This window comes from Camelus dromedarius, chromosome 1 (genome assembly GCF_036321535.1).
Source record: "Camelus dromedarius isolate mCamDro1 chromosome 1, mCamDro1.pat, whole genome shotgun sequence".
Taxonomy (NCBI): Eukaryota; Metazoa; Chordata; class Mammalia; order Artiodactyla; family Camelidae; genus Camelus; species Camelus dromedarius.
The window spans coordinates 75,076,368-75,095,933 of record NC_087436.1 but is presented as its reverse complement, the minus strand read 5'-3'; the positions used below and the strand labels follow the sequence as shown (position 1 = coordinate 75,095,933).

The window sequence follows — 19,566 nt, the reverse complement described above, 5'->3', positions numbered from 1 at the left end:
GCCAAGATCCAAGGAATGGGGGAAATTGGATGGCAGGTTCAGAGAAGCTTACGTAGTTATTAGGGGAGCTATGTGGAGTATTTTTCATACTATGGAAATGAGGTTGAGGACTGAAAGTTAAAAAATGCTGTGTTGCCAAGGGTCTTTTAGTTTACTTTGTTACATGATCAGGATCCTTGGTTATAAATTAGGTTGATGTAATGGGAGAATCCTTTGGGAACTGATGTAAGACATTGCAGAAATTGAAAACTCTTGGAAAAACTAATTCAAAAATCTGCCTCTTATCAATTCAAAAAAGAAGATGGAAAAAAAATAAGCTGCTAGGCTTTACAAAATAAAACATTCCTATTTTCTGGATGAAAAGTGTCCGTCACTCTGTATTTAAGCCTTGGACTGACCTGTATGTGAGACTGTGAGAAAGCACATGTGTGTCACATTTAGAGACTTAAATTGCATTTGAATTATTATTTTATATACATACATATTTTTTTCTACTCACAGGCATACTGTTCCTATGTATTTATTTTCTAGTTGGAGTACTGTTGCTGTCCAGTATAAGTTACAGGTATACAGTATAGTGATTCATACTTTTAAAGGTTATACTCAATTTATAGTTATAAAATATTGGCTGTATTCCCTGTGTTGTACAATATATCCTTGAAGCTTATCTTGTACATAATAGTTTGTATCTCTTGATCCACTGCCCCTATATTGCCCCTCTCCCCACTGGTAAACACTGGTTTGTTCTCTGTATCTGTGAGTCTACTTCTTTTTTGTTATATTCACTAGTTTGTTGTATTTTTAGATTCTACATATAAGTGATATCATACAGGATTTGTCTTCTCTGACTTGTTTCACTTAACATAATGCCCTTCAAGTCCATCCGTGTTGCTGCAAATGGCAAAATATTATTTGAAATAATTTATTATATATCATTTAAATAATATTTTGTGTTATGTGTACATATTATATATTATTATATAATATTATTTTATATTTTAAGTTATTTTGAAATGGGTCTTTGTGATACATCTCCAGGGTGGAAAGTTGATGCTGAGGTGAGGAACTGAGAAAGAAAATAAAGCTGAATAGGAGGATTCAGTAATACCTATTTCCTAAATTTGAGCTAAGTTTTTAGTAGAATGTTTGAAAACCTGATGTTTGGGATAGTAGTGATCACAGAACTATAGACTCTTCTAAATTACTTAAATGAAAAATATTTTAACTTCAGTCAGACTATCCAAATCTAGATTCACTTTGAAGAATTAAGTGAATTGTATTTTTATTCGCTTCCTAATCAAATCTGAAAGAGGCCTCTGACTCCTAATATAAGAGTATTAGTATTACTTTGGTTTTTACATATTATAGACATGGGTAAACATTTCAGGATCTGTTTTGCAGGAAGAGGTTTTGTAAATTTTAACAGATTTGCAAAGATGGAAACTTGTGAAAAATTTAAAGATACATATTTCTTATATGGTAGCTGTTTTAGAGATGAGAGTTAGAGGGTCAGAAGAGATGACAGTTATTAAGCTCCTATCTAGATATTAAGAATATTTAGGGAAATTGAACATATGGACTAATGACCATTTCATGATGCTAATTTTTAGAAGAGCATTGACTGTTAATTGGGAAAAGTCGGAGGAAGGTGGTCATTTTCAGGATTATAAAGCATATGATCATTCCACAAATATATACTAAGTGCTTACTATGTGGTAGGAACTGTATAAAGATATAAAAAAGATAGTCCTTCACATAGAAGTAACTCATCGTCCCCTTAAGTAACACACCATCTAGTGGGAGCCATAACTAAAACAACCAAATAAAGTTGACCTATCCTCTATGTTTTATAGAAATGATTTAAAATTAATGAAACATGTTTTTGCAGACTTCTTAGTCTTTTTTTTTTAACCGATCCTCATTGTAGGTAATGGATTTGTAGCATGTCTTTGGATCTGGATCTGTTTGATTTGGTTTTGCTTAATCTTGTGTTTTTGTAGAATCTTATATTAGTATGCAGACATACCCACAGAGACACATGTGCCTTATGGTGTATGGTAGAAATTCTGAAAACCTTGTTATCTAAAAATTTTATATTCAGAAATATTTTACACAGGCCAAATGTGGTAGAAATCAAAATTTTCCCCTGTGAAAAATAATCATATTCTTTCTGCTTTATAAAGACCTGGGGCATTTATGGAAAATAAAATGTTTCAGCATCACCCAAATTGTATGATAAAATTAGAGCAGAAGAGCTTAACCTGGTAATTTGTAAGCTAATAGCAGATAAACAAATCTGGAAAAACTTTCTCATTGCTCCATTTAGTAAATGGGAAGGGATGACTATTTTTCCTTCAGAAATATTAGGACAAATTGCAGTTTGAGAAATTTTGATTGTACTCTTACAAACTAGCTTTAATTTCTTGATAAATGACAAAATACTTCCTATTTTTTGTATATTCTCTACTTGTAACAAATTTGAGACCATCTGAAGGTAACTTTCATTGAGGTATAAGTTCTAATAAAGTCTACTTAGAAACACTCCAGTTGTAGACATTTGATTTTGGTGTGTGTACGTATGTCTCTCTGTGTTAAAATATGAGCAGAGAAAGCTATAAATACTGTGAGGCAATTTACTGATAGCATGCAGGAGTTTAATTAGATTCAGGAATTTGTGATTTGCTTTTCTTGTTAGATCTGAATTGGGTTTCATTTTCTGCCAACTACCAAGCGGTGACTATTATATTAGACCACTTGAATGGTTACTTTTAGGGCCATTTGTTATGTGATTTATACATTGCACACATGAGGAGTTTTATGTCTAGTTGGTCATTGCTGATGATTGTTCAGTGATTATTTTGGTAATTATATGAAGAAGACTGTGCAATATTAGTTTCAATTAGGGTGGCCATGTAACTCATCAGCCAAATTGGACACTTTTGGTAATGAAAAATGATATTAATAATTACCTAAGAACAGCAAATATGAAAAAAATGCATGATCATCTTAATTAGGATGATTTTGATTGCAAGTAACAGAAAACACAACTCAAACTAGTAGTTTAAACAAGAAGCATAATAGATTGGCTTGTGTATCCCGAAAGCCCAGTGTTTGTTGAGGACTCCAGCTTTCTCTGTTTTCTAGTTTCTGACTGCAATGGCTGGCTTCCCTTACAGTTGTTGGATGGCTGCCTATGGCAACTGAGGCTATATTTGTCTCCATTTATGACCAGCAGGAGGGGGAAGCCTGCTCCTCCCATGAACATAGGATGATTCTTAAGCCTCCTGGTTATTAGATACTTCTGAACTAATCTCTGTGACAAGGGGAATGTCATGTGCTGATTGTCTTAGATATGGGATATCTGAATATCACTTAGGCAAGAAGGATAGGATTACCTTGATTCTCTTAGAGGAGTCAGACTCCATTCAGGAAACTGGTGTAGGGTTAGTCTGTCTTGGAAAGCAAGGCAGCTAAATTAAGGGAAAGAGATGCAATGGATGTTTGGGAAGCAGCCACCATGTTCACTGTGAAGTCCATTGTCACTGCTTTTTTGCATTTTCCCTGAGACATCCTGTTATTGAGTTCCTGTAGTAGCCTAGCATACTAGAGATGTGTTTTCCTTTAATGAGAATTTGTAGTATAAAAGGACTTAGTAGCCTGACAAGAGGGGAAAAAAAGAGAACTTACCATCCCATTTTTCTCTTTTTTCCTATAAACCTATAGTAATTGTTGATCATCTTTTTTTTTTTTCCTTACAGACTAATAGGGATGCCAAAGGAAAAATATGATCCTCCAGATCCTCGCAGAATTTATACCATCATGTCAGCAGAGGAGGTAGCCAATGGGAAAAAATCTCACTGGGCAGAGTTAGAAATCTCGGGTGAGTAGAATCTGAAACACTTGATCTGGAATACAGTAACAATAATGAACAAGAGTTGAGTTTCGTTATATTTATTTCCTTATTGTACATTTTTAATTAGGTGAATTAATCAAGAAAATACAAGATAATGAGGTACTAGTGTTATCTGTGACTAAATATCTTTACTCCTGTTCTTTCTTTTGAGATTAATACTGTGAGCCCGAGTTGGCATCTAGAACTGAGGACACCAAGAGTTCAGTTTCAAAGTAAAACCAGGTGTTTTGGTACAGTAGATTTTGTTTTGGCTATTGCTGAGTAATTATTTTTGCAAACTGATCTTTGCCATCCTCCTGTCATCCCATTGTTGGCAGAGTAGGGAACCTAGGAGCTATTTATTCTACTAAGTAATAACTGTGTTACATGACCTTACTTGTTAAAATAGAGTATGATTCCTAAAAACCCATAACCCCAGTCTTATAGTGAGAAAAACATCAGACAAACTCAAACCGAAGGACATTTCACAAAATTCCTACCTAGTAATCCTCAAAATTGTCAAGGTCATGAAAAACAAGGGAAGACTGAGAAATCGTCACACATTAGAGAAGACCTAAGGAGACTGTGATGACTAAATGCAAAGTGGTGTCTTGAATAGAATCTTGGACTAAAAAGATGTAAAAACTGGTGAAATCCAAATAAATCTGTAAATTAGTTAATAAATACTAATCTTGGCTTCCCAGTTTTGACAAATGTACCATGGTAATATAATGTTAGGATGAGGGCTATATAGGAACTATATTATCTTAGTAACTTTTCTGTAAATCTAAAATTATTACCATGTTGAAAGTTTATTAAAAATAAAATATAAGTATAGTTTTCTTTTATCAATTGTTGCAATACAGATTGTGTATTGAATGTAGTTTTTGCCCAGTAGGCTTTCATTTGGAAAAGTTAAACACACATTATGATGTCAATAGCAAGAATTATCTGTACCTTTAGCTAAAAAGTAACTGGGTGGATAGGTGATTGGTAATTAAAAAATATGAATATGAGCAAATCCTGTTAGGTTACCCCGGGGTTTACCAGCTTGGCACTCTTGACACTTCAGGCTGGACAGTTGTTTGTGGTTGGGGGTGGTTGTGTGCATGTAGGATATTTAGCAGCATTTGTGACCTCTGACTTGCTGCATGTCAGTAGCACCCCTCTAGTTTTGGCAACCAAAAATGCCTCCACAAATTGCCAAAGCCCCTTGGGGAACAATATCGCCCTCTAGTTGAGATCCATTGAGTTTAACTCTGGTAAAACAAATAAGTTTTTTTATTTTAGCCTCTTTTCACTTGAAAACTTTGTTTCCTATTAAAATGCAAAATCCTAGTTGGCACTTTAAGCCTGATTATAGACATCATGAAGGAGTCTGTGATATAACTCTGGACAGAAGATCTAAGTTTTGAGTCTACTGCTCAATAGCCATACAAAAAGTAACATTTTCCCCTTTCAGATTTTTTTTAACCCCTTCTACCTTCCACTGCTCTCTTAGTCAAAATCTGTTCTTTAGAAAGTGATGTATTATTAAAATACCATTTTACTTTGGTAAAGTTCTGAAAGTTTCCTCATAAATTTATTAGGATATCATATTTTACAGAAGCTGAAGCTGTGTGATTTTCTTAGGCTTATATGGCTAATAAATGGTAAAAATCAGGACTCTGAACTAAATCTTCTGACTTTTTCCAGCATATGTTCTACTGTAGCTGTCAGATGCTGACTGATTGATAAAGCTTAGTGTGTGACTATTTCCTTGAGTATGTTTCATTTACTGGAAAATCTTAAACCAGAGTTTTTAAACCTATAATTGTAACATCAGAAAACTGGGGAAGATGTCTCCTTGGGGGTAAATGGTTTTCCCAGTGGCTAATCTAAAGTTCTAAATCATAGCAATTACTCTTGTCTATTTAAAGTTTGTAGACTTAATCCAGGCTCTAGATATGGATGAGCCTTGCATTATTAATTTTCATGAAGTAGAGAAGTCCTTTTGTTAGGGCTTGACTTAGAAGAATTCAGGAGTGTTCTACTGCAGAAGTTCAATTCAGTCCCATGCTTTGTCCTTGAGACCATAGGATCACCCTGACTCCAAGGGTCTCTTCATTAAGGCACGTCTCATTAATACAGGGAAGGTTCGTGAAAAAGTATGGTTGTCAGATGACAGTGGTATGAAATAAAGATGGGCCAGGTTGTTTGAAAGCAATCAAATACAGAATTAAAATGTCAAGGTCCCAATATCTGTATGTATTTTCAGGCTCTTCTCCCACTTGTTAGTTTTTGTGGTTCAGTCTTTGTCTTAGGCCTAGAGTTTAATGCATCAATATTTTGCCTTTTAGGTAGAGTGCGGAGCTTAAGTACATCACTTTGGTCATTGACACACTTGACAGCGCTGCACCTAAATGACAATTACCTTAGTCGCATTCCACCTGATATTGCCAAGCTTCATAATCTGGTTTACCTGGATCTGTCATCCAATAAACTCAGAAGTTTACCAGCAGAACTAGGAAACATGGTGTCTCTCAGGTGAGGAAATATAAATGTAATTCACTATATAAAATTCTAAGTTTACCAAATAAGAAACTTGTGGGAGGTTACTCACCTTACAGTAGGACTTCCATGTGTATGTGAAGATCAAATGATACAAATTGTCTAAGCATAGTGCTTAAGTTGGCCTCCATTGAACATTTCTTTTCCTTCCTTCCTTTAAATTTGGAGGTTTCTGGCTAGAAATGCACTTATATTCTAATATCTTTTGACAAACTTAGGGTATGGCTAAAATAAAACACTAAGTCTCATGTTAGACTCAAGTGACAAGTCTAATCAGAATTAATTATGACTAAACTAGTTCAGATTAATCAGAAATAATTGAGAAAATACAGTTTGCCTGTAAGTAAAACTTCTAGGAACATATCTATTTTATAAGACAAGGTATACTTGTCTATTACAACTCCTTAAGGAACCTTAAAATCTGACAATAAGTAGATTTATTTCTAGCCTATCAGGATTCTTTAAGAATTTCTTCATAGGAGAAAATTTTATAGGAATCTTGAGACCTTGAATAAATGTTCCCAGTAAAATCAAGGATTGCTTTTCTACTTTATTTACTGAGTAGTAATTTAAAAATTGCAATCACATGTTTAAAATTAAACATTAAATATTGTTTTAAAATTTATTCTTCACCATCCACTTACTGTATGTTTCTGTTGCTTTTTATACTGTTTAGTCATTTACTTTACACTTTTTAGGCATCAGTAAATAACGAGGGCTGTTTGTTTTTTTAAAATCTACCCAAAATTGCACAGTTATAAACTCAGATCTTACCTTGCCATCCTATTATCTGTATTTATCCTATGCTTTATTTTTAATGTTTATATCCTATGTCAGTGATTGTTATAGGATCTTGATGTGATTATAACTGTAATGTTACAAAAATTGATACAGGTAATTGGCTATTAATTACAGGTAAATTCTGAAGTTTGTTAAAAAAAATACTTTTTTCTATGAATTAAACCAGGTTCAAGGACATCTGTCTTTGGATATGTGGAATATCAGTCATTCTGATTTGCATCTGACAGATACTTTGGGTGAGAGAGAAAAGGGAGTGGGTTTAACCTGAGAATGATATAGTTCTTATACCTTTAACTTTAATCTGTGCCAGAGAATGAGTAAATCATAGAAACAGTGTTAATAATTATTGCAGTTACACATTTTGTAGGACTTTAATATTGCACAGCAGTTTTAGATGAATGTATAGAAATATGCCTTGAGTGTAGACATCACTCATAGTATGTTAGAATGTATTAATAAAGTTTAATTTATGAAACTAAAACAATTTTTTTTAAACAGGGAATTGCTTTTAAATAACAATCTGTTACGGGTTTTGCCTTATGAACTTGGTCGGCTCTTCCAGCTACAAACTCTAGGTTTGAAAGGTGAGTGATTTCTTAAAAATGATAGTGCTAACACTCAGTATTGAGATTTTTCTTAGCCTTTGAAAGACCATTTTGGTTATAATTAGTCAAGTTGTAGTGTAATTTAGAGAATGTAGCTATACATTCCTCTGGAAAGAAAAGTGGTTCTTCTGTATCAAATTGTGCTTCAGGATTTCAACAAGCTGTCATCGTTTTAACAAACTTGCATGGGGAAAATTTTGTGGGTGTTTTGTTTTGTTTTTATATTTGACTTTTAACTTTCTATAAAACTCTGAAATTTCTAAGAGGAAATAATTTAAATTAACACTGAACATTGTAGTTTTTTCCATTTAAAAAAAATTTAAAAAACAAAGATGTAGCAGAATGAATCTTTACCTTAGCCAGAATGTCCCATGTCAGGTTTTGATAGAATAGATAGGATAGCATCAACATATTATATGATTATGAGAGGGAAAACATTGTCATAGTAAACAAGTACCAATAAGTATGATTATTATAAATAAAATGTATTAATCTAAAATGCCTGTTCTTGGGAAGTGAGTATAGCTCAGCGATAGTCTGAGCTTAGCCTGCACGAGGTCCTGGGTTCAATCCTCAGTACCTCCATTAAAAAAAAAAAAAGAAAGTTCCTGTAATGATACCATCTCAGTTGGGAATGAAAGTCATACTCAAATCACATAAATGATGAAATTTATGTGCTTTTTTCTTATAGCGTAGCATAGCAAAAAAGGTTTATTTTGAAGGCAGAGGACTAGATAAATTTACAGTATTGGTTAAACATTTTATTCTGTGCTCATGAGGACTGAACATTAATTAAAGCCTTATGAAGTATATAGTTTCATGTATTTTATTTTCCTTCTTCAAAGACTTGATCTCCAGTGAACATGTTCTATTTGTGTTTGCTTTTGCTTAAGTTGTATAGTGGGGCATTAAGAAAGAAGCTTGAGTAAGGATGGGAAGATTGCTGACATTATTGGTTGAAATGACAGAAGTGGTGTTAGGCTTCCTGATACAGTTAACCCTTCATAAATTGGATAATTATATGAATGTTCTAAGTCTTGTGTTTTTAGTTTTTCTGTAGGATTTTATTGATACTTTTTATCATGTATGAAGTGGACAGGCAGGGGGATACTTATATCTAGAATATTGAAGATTAACCCAAGGCATTTGAAATTTAACTGTAGGGCATTTCACCTTATTCTCTATATGCTAAGTCTTATTCTTATAAATATAGTTGACAAAGCCATCCAACTAGAGTTGGAATGGGGGCAGGTCTGTTCCTTTCTATTAAAAATTATAGAATATTTGTTATTTTTTATAATCTTAGATTCATGAAGTATGGAATTCACACTTTCATACTGATTATAATAAATTATATATATTTTTGTCTCCAAGGATAACTATTGTTTTTTACTTTTCACATCAATTAGAAGAGCTGTTTTCCTCCTCCTAATATTTTGGAGAGCAAATAATTTGCTGTTGAACCCAATTGGACTTACCCTTTATACCACGTCACAGTTCTGAAAAAGCAAATATTATACATCTTACTGTTTCATAACTCTATCCATGTTATCTCATATAGAGACATGTTCTTATAAAATTAATACTAAGTAGCAACAGAATGAATCATTCTGAATATCTGTTATCCCTTAGTCTTTCATTCTGTTTTACCAGTTAAAAATGTTAGTCTTCCAAACTACTGTCTGTGGCTGGCCTTTGATTCTAGTGTGCTCTTACGTACTGAGTCACGTTTTTTAAAATCTCTGCTTAGACTTTCACATCAGGCACCAGCTCTGCTTTACCAGCTGTTCTTGGTTTTGTCCCTGCCTATGCATAAATTCCTTTTCATTAAACTTCAGTTTGCTCTATGGTAAATACCTATATGCAGCCCTTTCCTCTTTTATGAGAATCTGTTTTCTTGGCAAGGCTACTTTCTGTTCAGGTGATGAGTACAGAGGAGCAAAGACCTTTTAGAAATGAAAGAAAGCCAGAGCTGTTCTTGCCTTCTTTCAAAAGTTTAAGATGGTAAAAACAGGATTGGTTTTTTGAAGGAATTGAAGGAATAAAATGTCCTTAATGAATGGTAGATTTATAGTCTTAGTAAGGTTAAAACTTGAAATAAATTCACAATCAATTTTAATAACCACATTGTGGTACTTTCTGTCCAAAAACAGGGGGCAGGGAGTAGAAGAGAGCATTTAAAATAGCACTGTGGTATGTTTAAAAGAAACAATGAGAATGGGCTGCCTCTGAGACCCCATTTTGTCTTGAAATTAGAAAAAGGAGTGCCTTTCTTCTATTTCCTGTCTTCCTCTAAAGCACTGAAAATACTGATACTGAAAATTTGATAATGATTTTGCTCATCCTGGTACAACAAGCTAATTTTTAGAAGTTCTGTTTTGAAATTGGAGTATGTGTGGAGGGTAGGGAGAGGGTAGGGAGAGGGTAGGGTATTTGAGAAGTTAGGATAAGAAGGTCAATTTAAAAACTACAGACATGGTCAGTTCAGTAAGTTGGAAATGTTCTTTTAAGTCACTTAAGAGAAAAATTCAAACTATTAATTTTATAAAAGAGAAGGTGTAAGTGAAAGCAGTTCTTACAGTTATTTTAAAATAATTTAGAATTTATGTCCTAAGGTGTATGGCAATACTTTCTCTGACATAATGGGCCAAAGAGTTGTCCTCAGGCACTAAACATTGATGTCTCAAATAATAAAAACTTTAGGACTTCAATAATTGTCAAAATTTTTAGTTTTCATCCAGGAATTACTTATCTCCCTTAAAATAAAATGGCCTGTGGGAGATGAAGATTCTTTTACTATGTAAATTTTTTCATTCATGAAATATAGTATAAAAAAGAATAACAACATTTTAAAGGAAATAATAAAATGAGTAACTATATATCCATTTTCTCACATTCTCATTACCTTTTAAAAAATCATTAAAAGAATCTAATTGTCATTCATACTGGAGGCAAAGTTCTTATTGTATTATATAATGAGCTTCTGGAAATTAGTAAGTAAAAGAACAGTCTAGTAGGGAGCATATTAATAGTTTGTATAGGAGGATTTACAGTGCTTTAAAATATAGAAACTTCATCAGCCTTATACATAATAATAACAATGTGAATTGAAACTACTCAAATTTTTACCTATCCAATTGGAAGAATTTCAAAAATAACTGTTGGTGAGGTTATTGGGAAATAGTCCCAATGCTGCCCTTGTTGGTGTGGATCCCTTGTATCTTGTTAAGTTTCCTTTGTGCTTTTTATTGATTACATCTTTATCCCTTTTCCCAGAGGTTATTGCTGTCCTGAATTTTGTTAGTTATCGCTTTCGTTTTCTTTCAGTCATCCAACAGGCATTGATGAGCACATACTAAGGTTACATATGTATCTATTAAGGGCATTTTAACCTTTATATAAATGGATCCTACTAAATATAATTTTTGGTGACTTGGTTTTATTTGACTTTGTTTTTAAAATTCAGCCATGTTCATATATATATGTAATTTTAGTTCTTTTTTCACTACTGTGTTGTATTCTGTTATATGAATATGCTGTAATTTATTCATTGTATTGTAGATATTTAGATTGTTTCCTCCCTTTTCTGGCTACTATAAGTAACGTAGCCATGAACATTCTTGTACATGTCTCCTGATAGAGTTCCTAGGAGTGGAATTGGTGGGTTGTAGAGGCTTATACATTCTTAGCTTTGTTAGGTAATACCATAAAGTTTTACAAAGTAGCTGTACTAAAATACACCCCCAAAAGTAACATGGTTTCTGTTTTTCTGTATTCTTCTGAACAGTTACTTAATATTGTCAGATTTTTAAAGTTTTGCCAGTTACTGAGTAGGAAGCAATTCCTTATTGTACTCTTAATTTGCATTTTCCTAATCGCTAGTAAGATTGAGCATCTTTTCATGTATTTGCCACGTTTCTTTTCTAAAATTGCTGTTGATGTCTTTTCCTCATTTTCACTCAGAGTATTTGTTTCTTATTGATTGGTAGTTTTTAACTTTTGTCTCTTTTGTATTGTAAATGTCTTCCATTCTATGGCTTTTCCTTTTGTTTTTGGTATCTTTTAATGAATAGATTTGATACTTTTATTGTAGTTGAATTTAAAAGTCTTTTCTTTTATGGTTAGTGTATCATCTTATGTCTTATTAAAAATCCTACTCTACCCCAGCTCAGAAATATGTTTTCCTATATTATCTCCTAAAAGTTGTAAAGTTTTTCTCTAATTCTAATTAATTCTTGCATTCATTTGGAATTGTTTTTTTAGTATGGTACAAGGAGTCTAATTTTGAGAGGAATCTAATCTTGTTTTTTCCCTGTGAATAACCAATAGTCTCAGCATCATTTAATAAATAGTTTTCCTTTTCCCACTGATAAGAAAAGTCACCTCTCTCATATAGTAGCTACATATAGGCCTGTTTTGGGACCTCCATTCTCTATGCCTGGTAGTCAGTTTATCTAACCTTGCATTAATTACTACATTGTCATAATGATGGCTTTATATTAAGATTTGATATCTTGTTTAGGAAGCCCTCTTACATTTTTCTTTTGCAGTGTCTTGGCACCTTGGGTGCCTTGAATCTTCCTCATGCATAAGAAATAGCTTCTTAAGTTTCACAAAAAATGCTGTTAGGAGTTGCTTTGAATGTTTGGATCAATTTAAGAAGAGTCAACATCTTGGTTACATTGAATCTTCCTACTCATGAATTTGGGCATTCTGTTATTTAGATCTTATTTAATGTCTTTGAATAAAACTTAATAACTTTTATAACTTTCTGCACACCGGTTGGGCACATATTTTGTTAGATTTGTTTCTAGATACCTTATAAGTTTTTTGTTTCATTTATAAGTCATGTCTCTTTTATTTTTAAAGTTGTTTTTTCCTGCCTATTTGCTGCTGGGGTATACAAATTACCATTAAGAAAAAAATGAAGATCTTATACTAAGCCTTTTTGGCTAAATTCTCATTTTTCCTAAAAATTTGTCTACAGATTCTTTAGGTTTTATGTGCAGATAATCATTTCATCTACTGATAAGACTTTGTTTCTCCTTTGAAATTCTAATGTATTTAATTTCTTTTCCTTATTTTAATGTATTGACTAAGATGTTTAGTACAGTATTGAATTGAAGCATTAATACTGGACATGCTTCTATTCCCAATTTTAAAGGAAATGCTTCTAATATTTTTCCATTAGGAATATTTGCTCTATATTTTTGGTAATTTTGGGGGGGTTTCCTAGAAATTTCCTTCAATTTCTACTTTGCTAATTCTCATTCAACTGCTGAAAATAATTAAATGCTTTTCTTCATCTTTTGAGGTGATTTCATTGTTTTCTCATTTCATAGGCTGAAGTGATAAATTATATGTAAGCATTTTTTTCCCAATTTGAACCACACTTGGCATTCCTGAGATAAACCCAACTAGGTGCTTTTATACACTGCTGGATTTATTTTGATATTTGTCAAGAATTGTGAAGCCTCTTAGATTTTATGCTTACAAGCAAATAAGTTAGGCAATTATTGTTTGTTGGGTAGTAGTAGAAGACATGAGACTCCAGGGTCAGACATAGAACATTACCACTCAAGCAGCAAGGGGGGCCCAGAAACATTCTGTGTACACAAGTGAGTTTGCATTATGATTGAGTAATCCAAGTCCAAGGGTCCAGCACTTTTCAAGCAAGCAACAAATATAGTAGCAAGCTTCAAAAAGCCAGTCTTGATTCCCCAGGGGGACAAAGAGTTTCATGGTAGTATCGCTCTGGTTGCCTTGACCTATTTAGTTGTCTGTATATCTAACTACAGAAATTGCCCAGTACCAAAAGACAGAATTTGTTACACTCACAAAGAATGAGGAAGACAAGCGAAGTGTAGGGACCCTGACAGACTGTCTTTCCCAACAACTTTTTAAAGGAATTTTTCATAGATGTTCATGAATAAGATGGGCCTGTGTTTTTACAGTTCTTACTCAGTTCTCTCAAAGGGTTTGTGTAAGATGGAAATAATCTTTCTTGAAATTTTGATAGAATAAGACTATAAAACCATCATTGACTGCTATTTTCTTTGTGGAAAATATGTAACTACTACCTCAATATATTTGAGTTGTAGGAACTATTGAGTCTTTCTAATTGTTAATGAGTCAGTTTTGTAGGACCATATCTGTAGTATTGGAATTTTTCAGCCTTTTAAACTTTGCAAATTTGTGTGCATAAAGTTGTTCATAATATTCTCCTGATATATTTTTAGATTCTGTTTAGTTTATAGCTCTCTTACCCCTTTCTTCATTTGTGAGATTATTTGTGCCTTCTATCTTTTTTTTTTCTGATTTAGTCTCCCCAGAGATTTGTCAGTTATGTTGTTTTCAGTGAATCAGTGATGGCTTTTATTTTTTAAAAACTGGTTTGTTTCTGTTTATTCTGTTTTGTCTTGATTTGTTATATATTTTTTCTTTTTTTAAGTTGAATATATGGCTTATTTATATTTGGATTTCCTTATTTTCAAATATAAGCATTTAAGAATATAAATTTGTCTATTTGGCAATTTTTTTGGTATCCCACAATTTTGATATGAAATATTTTCATTATTGTTTTGGCTTAAGTATTTAATATAGGTTATCATATCTTTGACTCATCAGTTTTTTAAAATTTCCATGCATGTGTGATTTTAAATTTAGCTTTTTTTTATTGTTAGCTTTAAACTTAATTGCAATACAGCCAGTTAAGGTAGTCTATATGATCCAGTTCTTTTACGCTTGTTGATTCTTGCTTTTTGGCCTAGCATGTGATCAATTTTTGTAAGTTTTTTTATTGCATCTGAAAGGAATATTGTTTCTCTGATTGTTGAGTACATATTTATATATTTCTCCCTTATATCAAATTCATCATTTGTGTTCTTCAGATTTTCTGTATCTTTAGGAATTTTCGACTGTTCTTTTAATAATTAAGGTATTTATGCTAAAATTTCCATTAAAAAGGTGGTTTTGTTCATTTCCCCATGTAGTTCAGTCAGCTTTTGCTTTATATACGTTGAGATTATTTTATTAGGTATATCAGCTATGCCCATATATTGCTGTACCTTCTGGGTAAATTGAACTTGAAGTTTAGCTTGTGAGCCTCTTGTTAATAAGTTTTTGTCTTATGGTCTATGTTGTCTAACAGCTATGCAAGTTTTCTTTTGGTTAATGTTTGTCTAATATATCTTTCTCATTTGTTTACTTTCAACCTTTCAGTATACTTATACTTAGGTGTATAGCTTATAAATAGTATATAACTGGACTTTATTTTTAATCCAGTCTGACTTTATTTTGTTTTCAGTGTGTGGGTTCAGACCAGTTGCCTTATCTCTATTGCAATTATTGATATTTTTATGTTGTTACCATCCTACTTTTTGATTCCATTCTTTGTGACTTTTCTCTCTTTTTGCCTTTCTAAAAGTAGATTTTTCTTTCCCCTTGCTTGTTCCTCAATGTGTATGCTTTCTATCAACTGGTCACTCTTGAAATTGTACCTTGAATATATTTTTATTAAATTTTTAGCAACTTTTTTTTAACTAAACTATATGTATGTAGTGAAATTGACCTCTTTGTTGATAGACATTCACATTTGGTGAATATTGTCAGATGTATGCAGTTGCATAACCACTACCACAATTGGAAAATAGAACTATTCTATCATCCTCCAGAATTCATTCATCAACACCTTTCCCCCAGTCTCAGCACTTGGGAGCTACTTTTCCAGAATGTCATACATGGAAACACATAGTATAGAGCTATTTGAATCTGGATTCTTTCATTTAGCATAATTATTTGAGGTTCATCCATATTGTTGCATATGTCAGCAGATCATTTCTCTTGGTGAGTAGTATTCCATTGTGTGGATAGACCATTGATTTTTATCTGTTCACAAGTTGAAGGGTATTTGGGTTGTTTCCAGTTATTACTGATTAGGAATAAAGACACTGTAAATACTTGAATAGATTTTTGTGTGAATTAAGTTTTTACTTTCCTTGAGTAAATACCTAGGAGTGGAACTGCCAGGTGGTGTGGTAAATGTATGTTAAGCAGTCTGGCAGTTTCTTATTAAGTTTATCTGGCTGATAAGCCACCATAGTGCATTTATCATTTTGTATTCTTAACCAAAAATATGAGAGAGTTTTAGTTGCTGTGCATCCTCATCAGCACTTGGTATTATCAATTTTTTTTATTTTTGTCATTCTAATAGGATATAGTAATATCTCGTGGTGTAAATTGTCATTTCTCTGATGAATAATTATACTTTTCATGTGTTTATTTGCTATCTGTGTATCTTCCTTGGTGAAGTGTTTATTCACATCTTTTGCCTAGTTTTATTATTGAATTGCTTTTTTCTAAGTAGTGAAATTTGAGAGTTCATTATATATTCTGGATTCAAGTCCTTTTTAAAGTAAGTGTTTTGCAAATATTTTCTCCCAACCTGTGGCTTGTATGTTTATTTTCTTTACAAGGCCTTTTGAAGAACAATTTTCCATTTTGATGAAGTCCCATTTAACACTTATTTTTGTGTATGGATTATGTCTTTGGTGTCACATCTAAGGAATATTTGCCTCACCCAAGTACATGAAGATTTTCTTCTAGAAATTTTATGGTTAAATTTTACATATAGATCTGTGGTCTGTTTTGAGTTGATTTTTGTGTATATCCTGCAAAGTTTGTTCTTTTGCATATGCACATCCAGTCAGCTGGACTGCCTTGTCCTTTGCTTCCTACTTGTACGTAGCCTTAAGGTCAGACAGTAGGGAGAGCTTAGGCTGTTTCTAGGTCTTTCCTAAACCTGTGCATAGGCATCTATGTATGTAAGACCTTCTAGAGTCCCAGGAATATGTCGGGGCTTTTCAAAGCCTCTGTTGACATCTCATTCCCAGGCTTCCCCTTTTAAGCTTTTTGGTTAGTCTCTTGTTTGCCTCAGTTGTTTCAATGATGTCAGGCACCCACAAATTTAAAATATTTGGCAGTAATAGTTTCCTCAAACATCCCCCAAACCTCTACCTCTCTCCTTGAGGAAAAAGTCTCTTAGCACTAGGCAAGAGTGAAGGAACCACCACACAGGTTAGATAATGACCAGTGTTTGGGAACAAGGCTTTGGGATCACTCCAGCTCAGTTTTGGTTGCTCCTGTGGCTGCCAAGCTGCCCTGGCAATGAGGGACGAGGAGAAATCAAAACTCCACAAATCATTGTCCTTTTTTCTTGAATAAACACTCCCTGAGTTGCTGCGATTATTTAGTTAATTTCTAGAGTTCTGAAATAGCTGAGTTTGCAATTTTTACTGGCTTTTGTTTTTATTTTTGTTACTGCTTTTATGGAGGGGCAGAGTTTTGGATGTCTTTTACTTCACTATTTTTGCTGAGTTTTTCTATCCATTTCCTTTTGAGTGAGTTCTGGTCATTTCTGTCTTTCAAGGAATGTATTTCTTCTCAGTTGTTGAGTTTATGGACATAAATTTTTCTTAGTATTATCTGTCCTTTTAATGTCTCCAGGGCTGGTCTCCCTTTCATTCTTGATATTTATAATTTGTGGTTTTTTGTCCTGGTTAAAGAGAGGTTTGTCAATTTTTTTTACCTTTTTCAAAGTACCATCTTTTGAGTTCAGTAGTAATCTATTATTTTTCTGTTTTAAATTTTATAGATTTCAACTCTTTATTAGTTCCTTCCTTTTTGGTTTCTTTGTGGGCATAGTTGCCCTTCTTTTTTAAGATTCTTAATATGGAAGTTAGATCACTGCTTTTGATTTTTCTTTTCTAATATAAGCACTTAATGCTATAAATTTTCCTCTAACCACTGATTTAGCTGTATCCTACAAATTTTGATAATACATTTTCATTTTAATTGAATTAAAACATTACAAAATACCTTGTGACTCCTTCTTTAATCTATGGATTATTTAGAAGTATGGTATTTAATTTCAAAATATTTGGCTATTTTCCAGATACCTGTCTGTTGTTGATCATTAGGTTTATTTTGTTATGGTTAAATAGTAAGCTCTGTATGATTTTAATTCTTTTAAATGTTATAATATAGTTTGTTTTCTGGCCCAGAATATGTATGGCTTTTCTTGGTGAATATTCATCTGTACTGGGAAAGAATGTATATTTTCCTGTATTTGAATAGAGTATTGTATAGATACAAGTTAGCTGACAGCGTTGTTTGAGTCTTCTTCATCTTCATCAATTTTCTATCTACTTTTATGTTGGTAACTGATAGAGCAGTGTTAAAAAGTCTCACATACTATCTTGCAACTCTTTAGAGATACCATTCCATTGTATTGTAGCTTCTGTTGTTGCTCATGAATTTTGTTGGCATTCTCATGTTTTTTCTTTTGAAGTAATTTGTCCTTTTTCCCTATCTGGTTTTAAAGTCTTCTGTTTGCCATTGGCATTCTCTAATTTGCAGTACAGTATAAACTGAAAGTTTTTATAAACTTTGTGTATGTTGTGCTACTTGTATCAGTTTATTTAATTTTTTAAAATTAGGTTTTGAAAGTTTGCAACCTTTTTCTTTTCAAATATTGCCTCTTCTCATTTCTTCCCTCTCTCTAATCTCTCCTTCTGGCAAGGAGTTAATCTGGGTTTACTATTTATGGTAGGTGTGTCAGAATCCAGAATTTCTTCTAGTGTCCTTGTTTTTATCTTCTCTGTTATCCTTGGGTTTTCCTAGAAACTCTTTAAATAAGATCTGAAGCTTGAAGTTCTTGTAGCTCTAATGCTCTGTTATACACGAGCTCTGCTGATGTGGTGGTGAGGTATGGAAGAAGAGGAAGAGTCCTCTAGTCCTGTGGTTAGGTCTCAATCTTTCAGCGAGCCTGAGCTGGGTGACCCCACTGCCCACACACATCAGCCTAGCGGGGGCTGGAGTGGGATACTTCTCTTATCCCAGGTTGATTAGGGTTTGGTAAAATCCCACTCAGTTATACTCTGGTTAAACAGTTTCCCTCGTGGGCAGAATTTGTTTTGGGAAGGCATTACTTTCTCTTCTACCTGCCAGAAGCATAAGGGAATTTTTCTCCTGTCTTTATAGTGAGAACCTGGTAGGATTCTTGGGGGTAAAACTCAGGAAAGTGTGAGGATCTCTAAGAATGGGTCCACTCTAGTTTTTAACTCTCAAGCTAATCTTCTCTGAGCCTCCAGCAATTTGTCAAATACGACTTAAAAGTGCTCCGACTCATACTGGTTCCAGTTCTGGGCTTCTGCTCCCGCTAGGCTGTGTCTCTCTGATCCGCCTGCTTGTGTTCAGGACAGCAGTTTGCCCTGTGATTTCAGTTGTGAGGATGGGAATGTCTCTATATATTGGTCCAGAAACCAAAGTACTGTTCTCTCTTTCTAGAGCTCCAATTTAACGTATATTAAGATTTCTTGTTTCTAACTCGAGTTAGAACAAGAACATCACTGTCTGATATATTTCTTCTGTTTACTTGTCTTATTTTCAGCTGTGTAATCTACTGCTTAAGTCAATCATCATGGTTTTCCCCCTAGTACTTTGAGTTATAATCGCATACAGTAAAATGCATAAATATTTAAGTATGTAGCTTGACTAATTTTGACAAAAGTATACATCTGTGGAATCACTGCCTTGCTCAAGACAAAGAACTTCTCCGTCACCCCAGGAAGTTTCCTTTTCCCACTTTCAAGTCAGTTGGAAGCTGCCAAGCAGATTTTCACCAAAGTTGTACTGTTTTACACACCTCCACCAGCAATT

General features: G+C 33.3%; 1 protein-coding gene across 7 annotated transcripts in view; it reads left to right on the top strand.

Annotated features, from left to right (window-relative positions):
* CNOT6L (CCR4-NOT transcription complex subunit 6 like) overlaps nucleotides 1-19,566 on the top strand; it is a 92,077-nt gene that overhangs the window by 32,717 nt on the left and 39,794 nt on the right. For 6 of the 7 annotated variants that reach the window (XR_010380849.1, XM_031471301.2, XM_031471293.2 and 3 more), the window contains exons 2-4: nucleotides 3,759-3,880; nucleotides 6,232-6,418; nucleotides 7,742-7,827. Coding sequence is in view for 6 of the 7 variants with exons in the window: in XM_031471293.2 (XP_031327153.1) it covers nucleotides 3,759-3,880; nucleotides 6,232-6,418; nucleotides 7,742-7,827 (395 nt within the window). In the remaining variant the exon portion in view is untranslated. Of the gene's footprint in view, nucleotides 1-3,758; nucleotides 3,881-6,231; nucleotides 6,419-7,741; nucleotides 7,828-19,566 lie in introns of those variants that run through there. The other variant, XM_064485611.1, reaches the window with a different exon arrangement.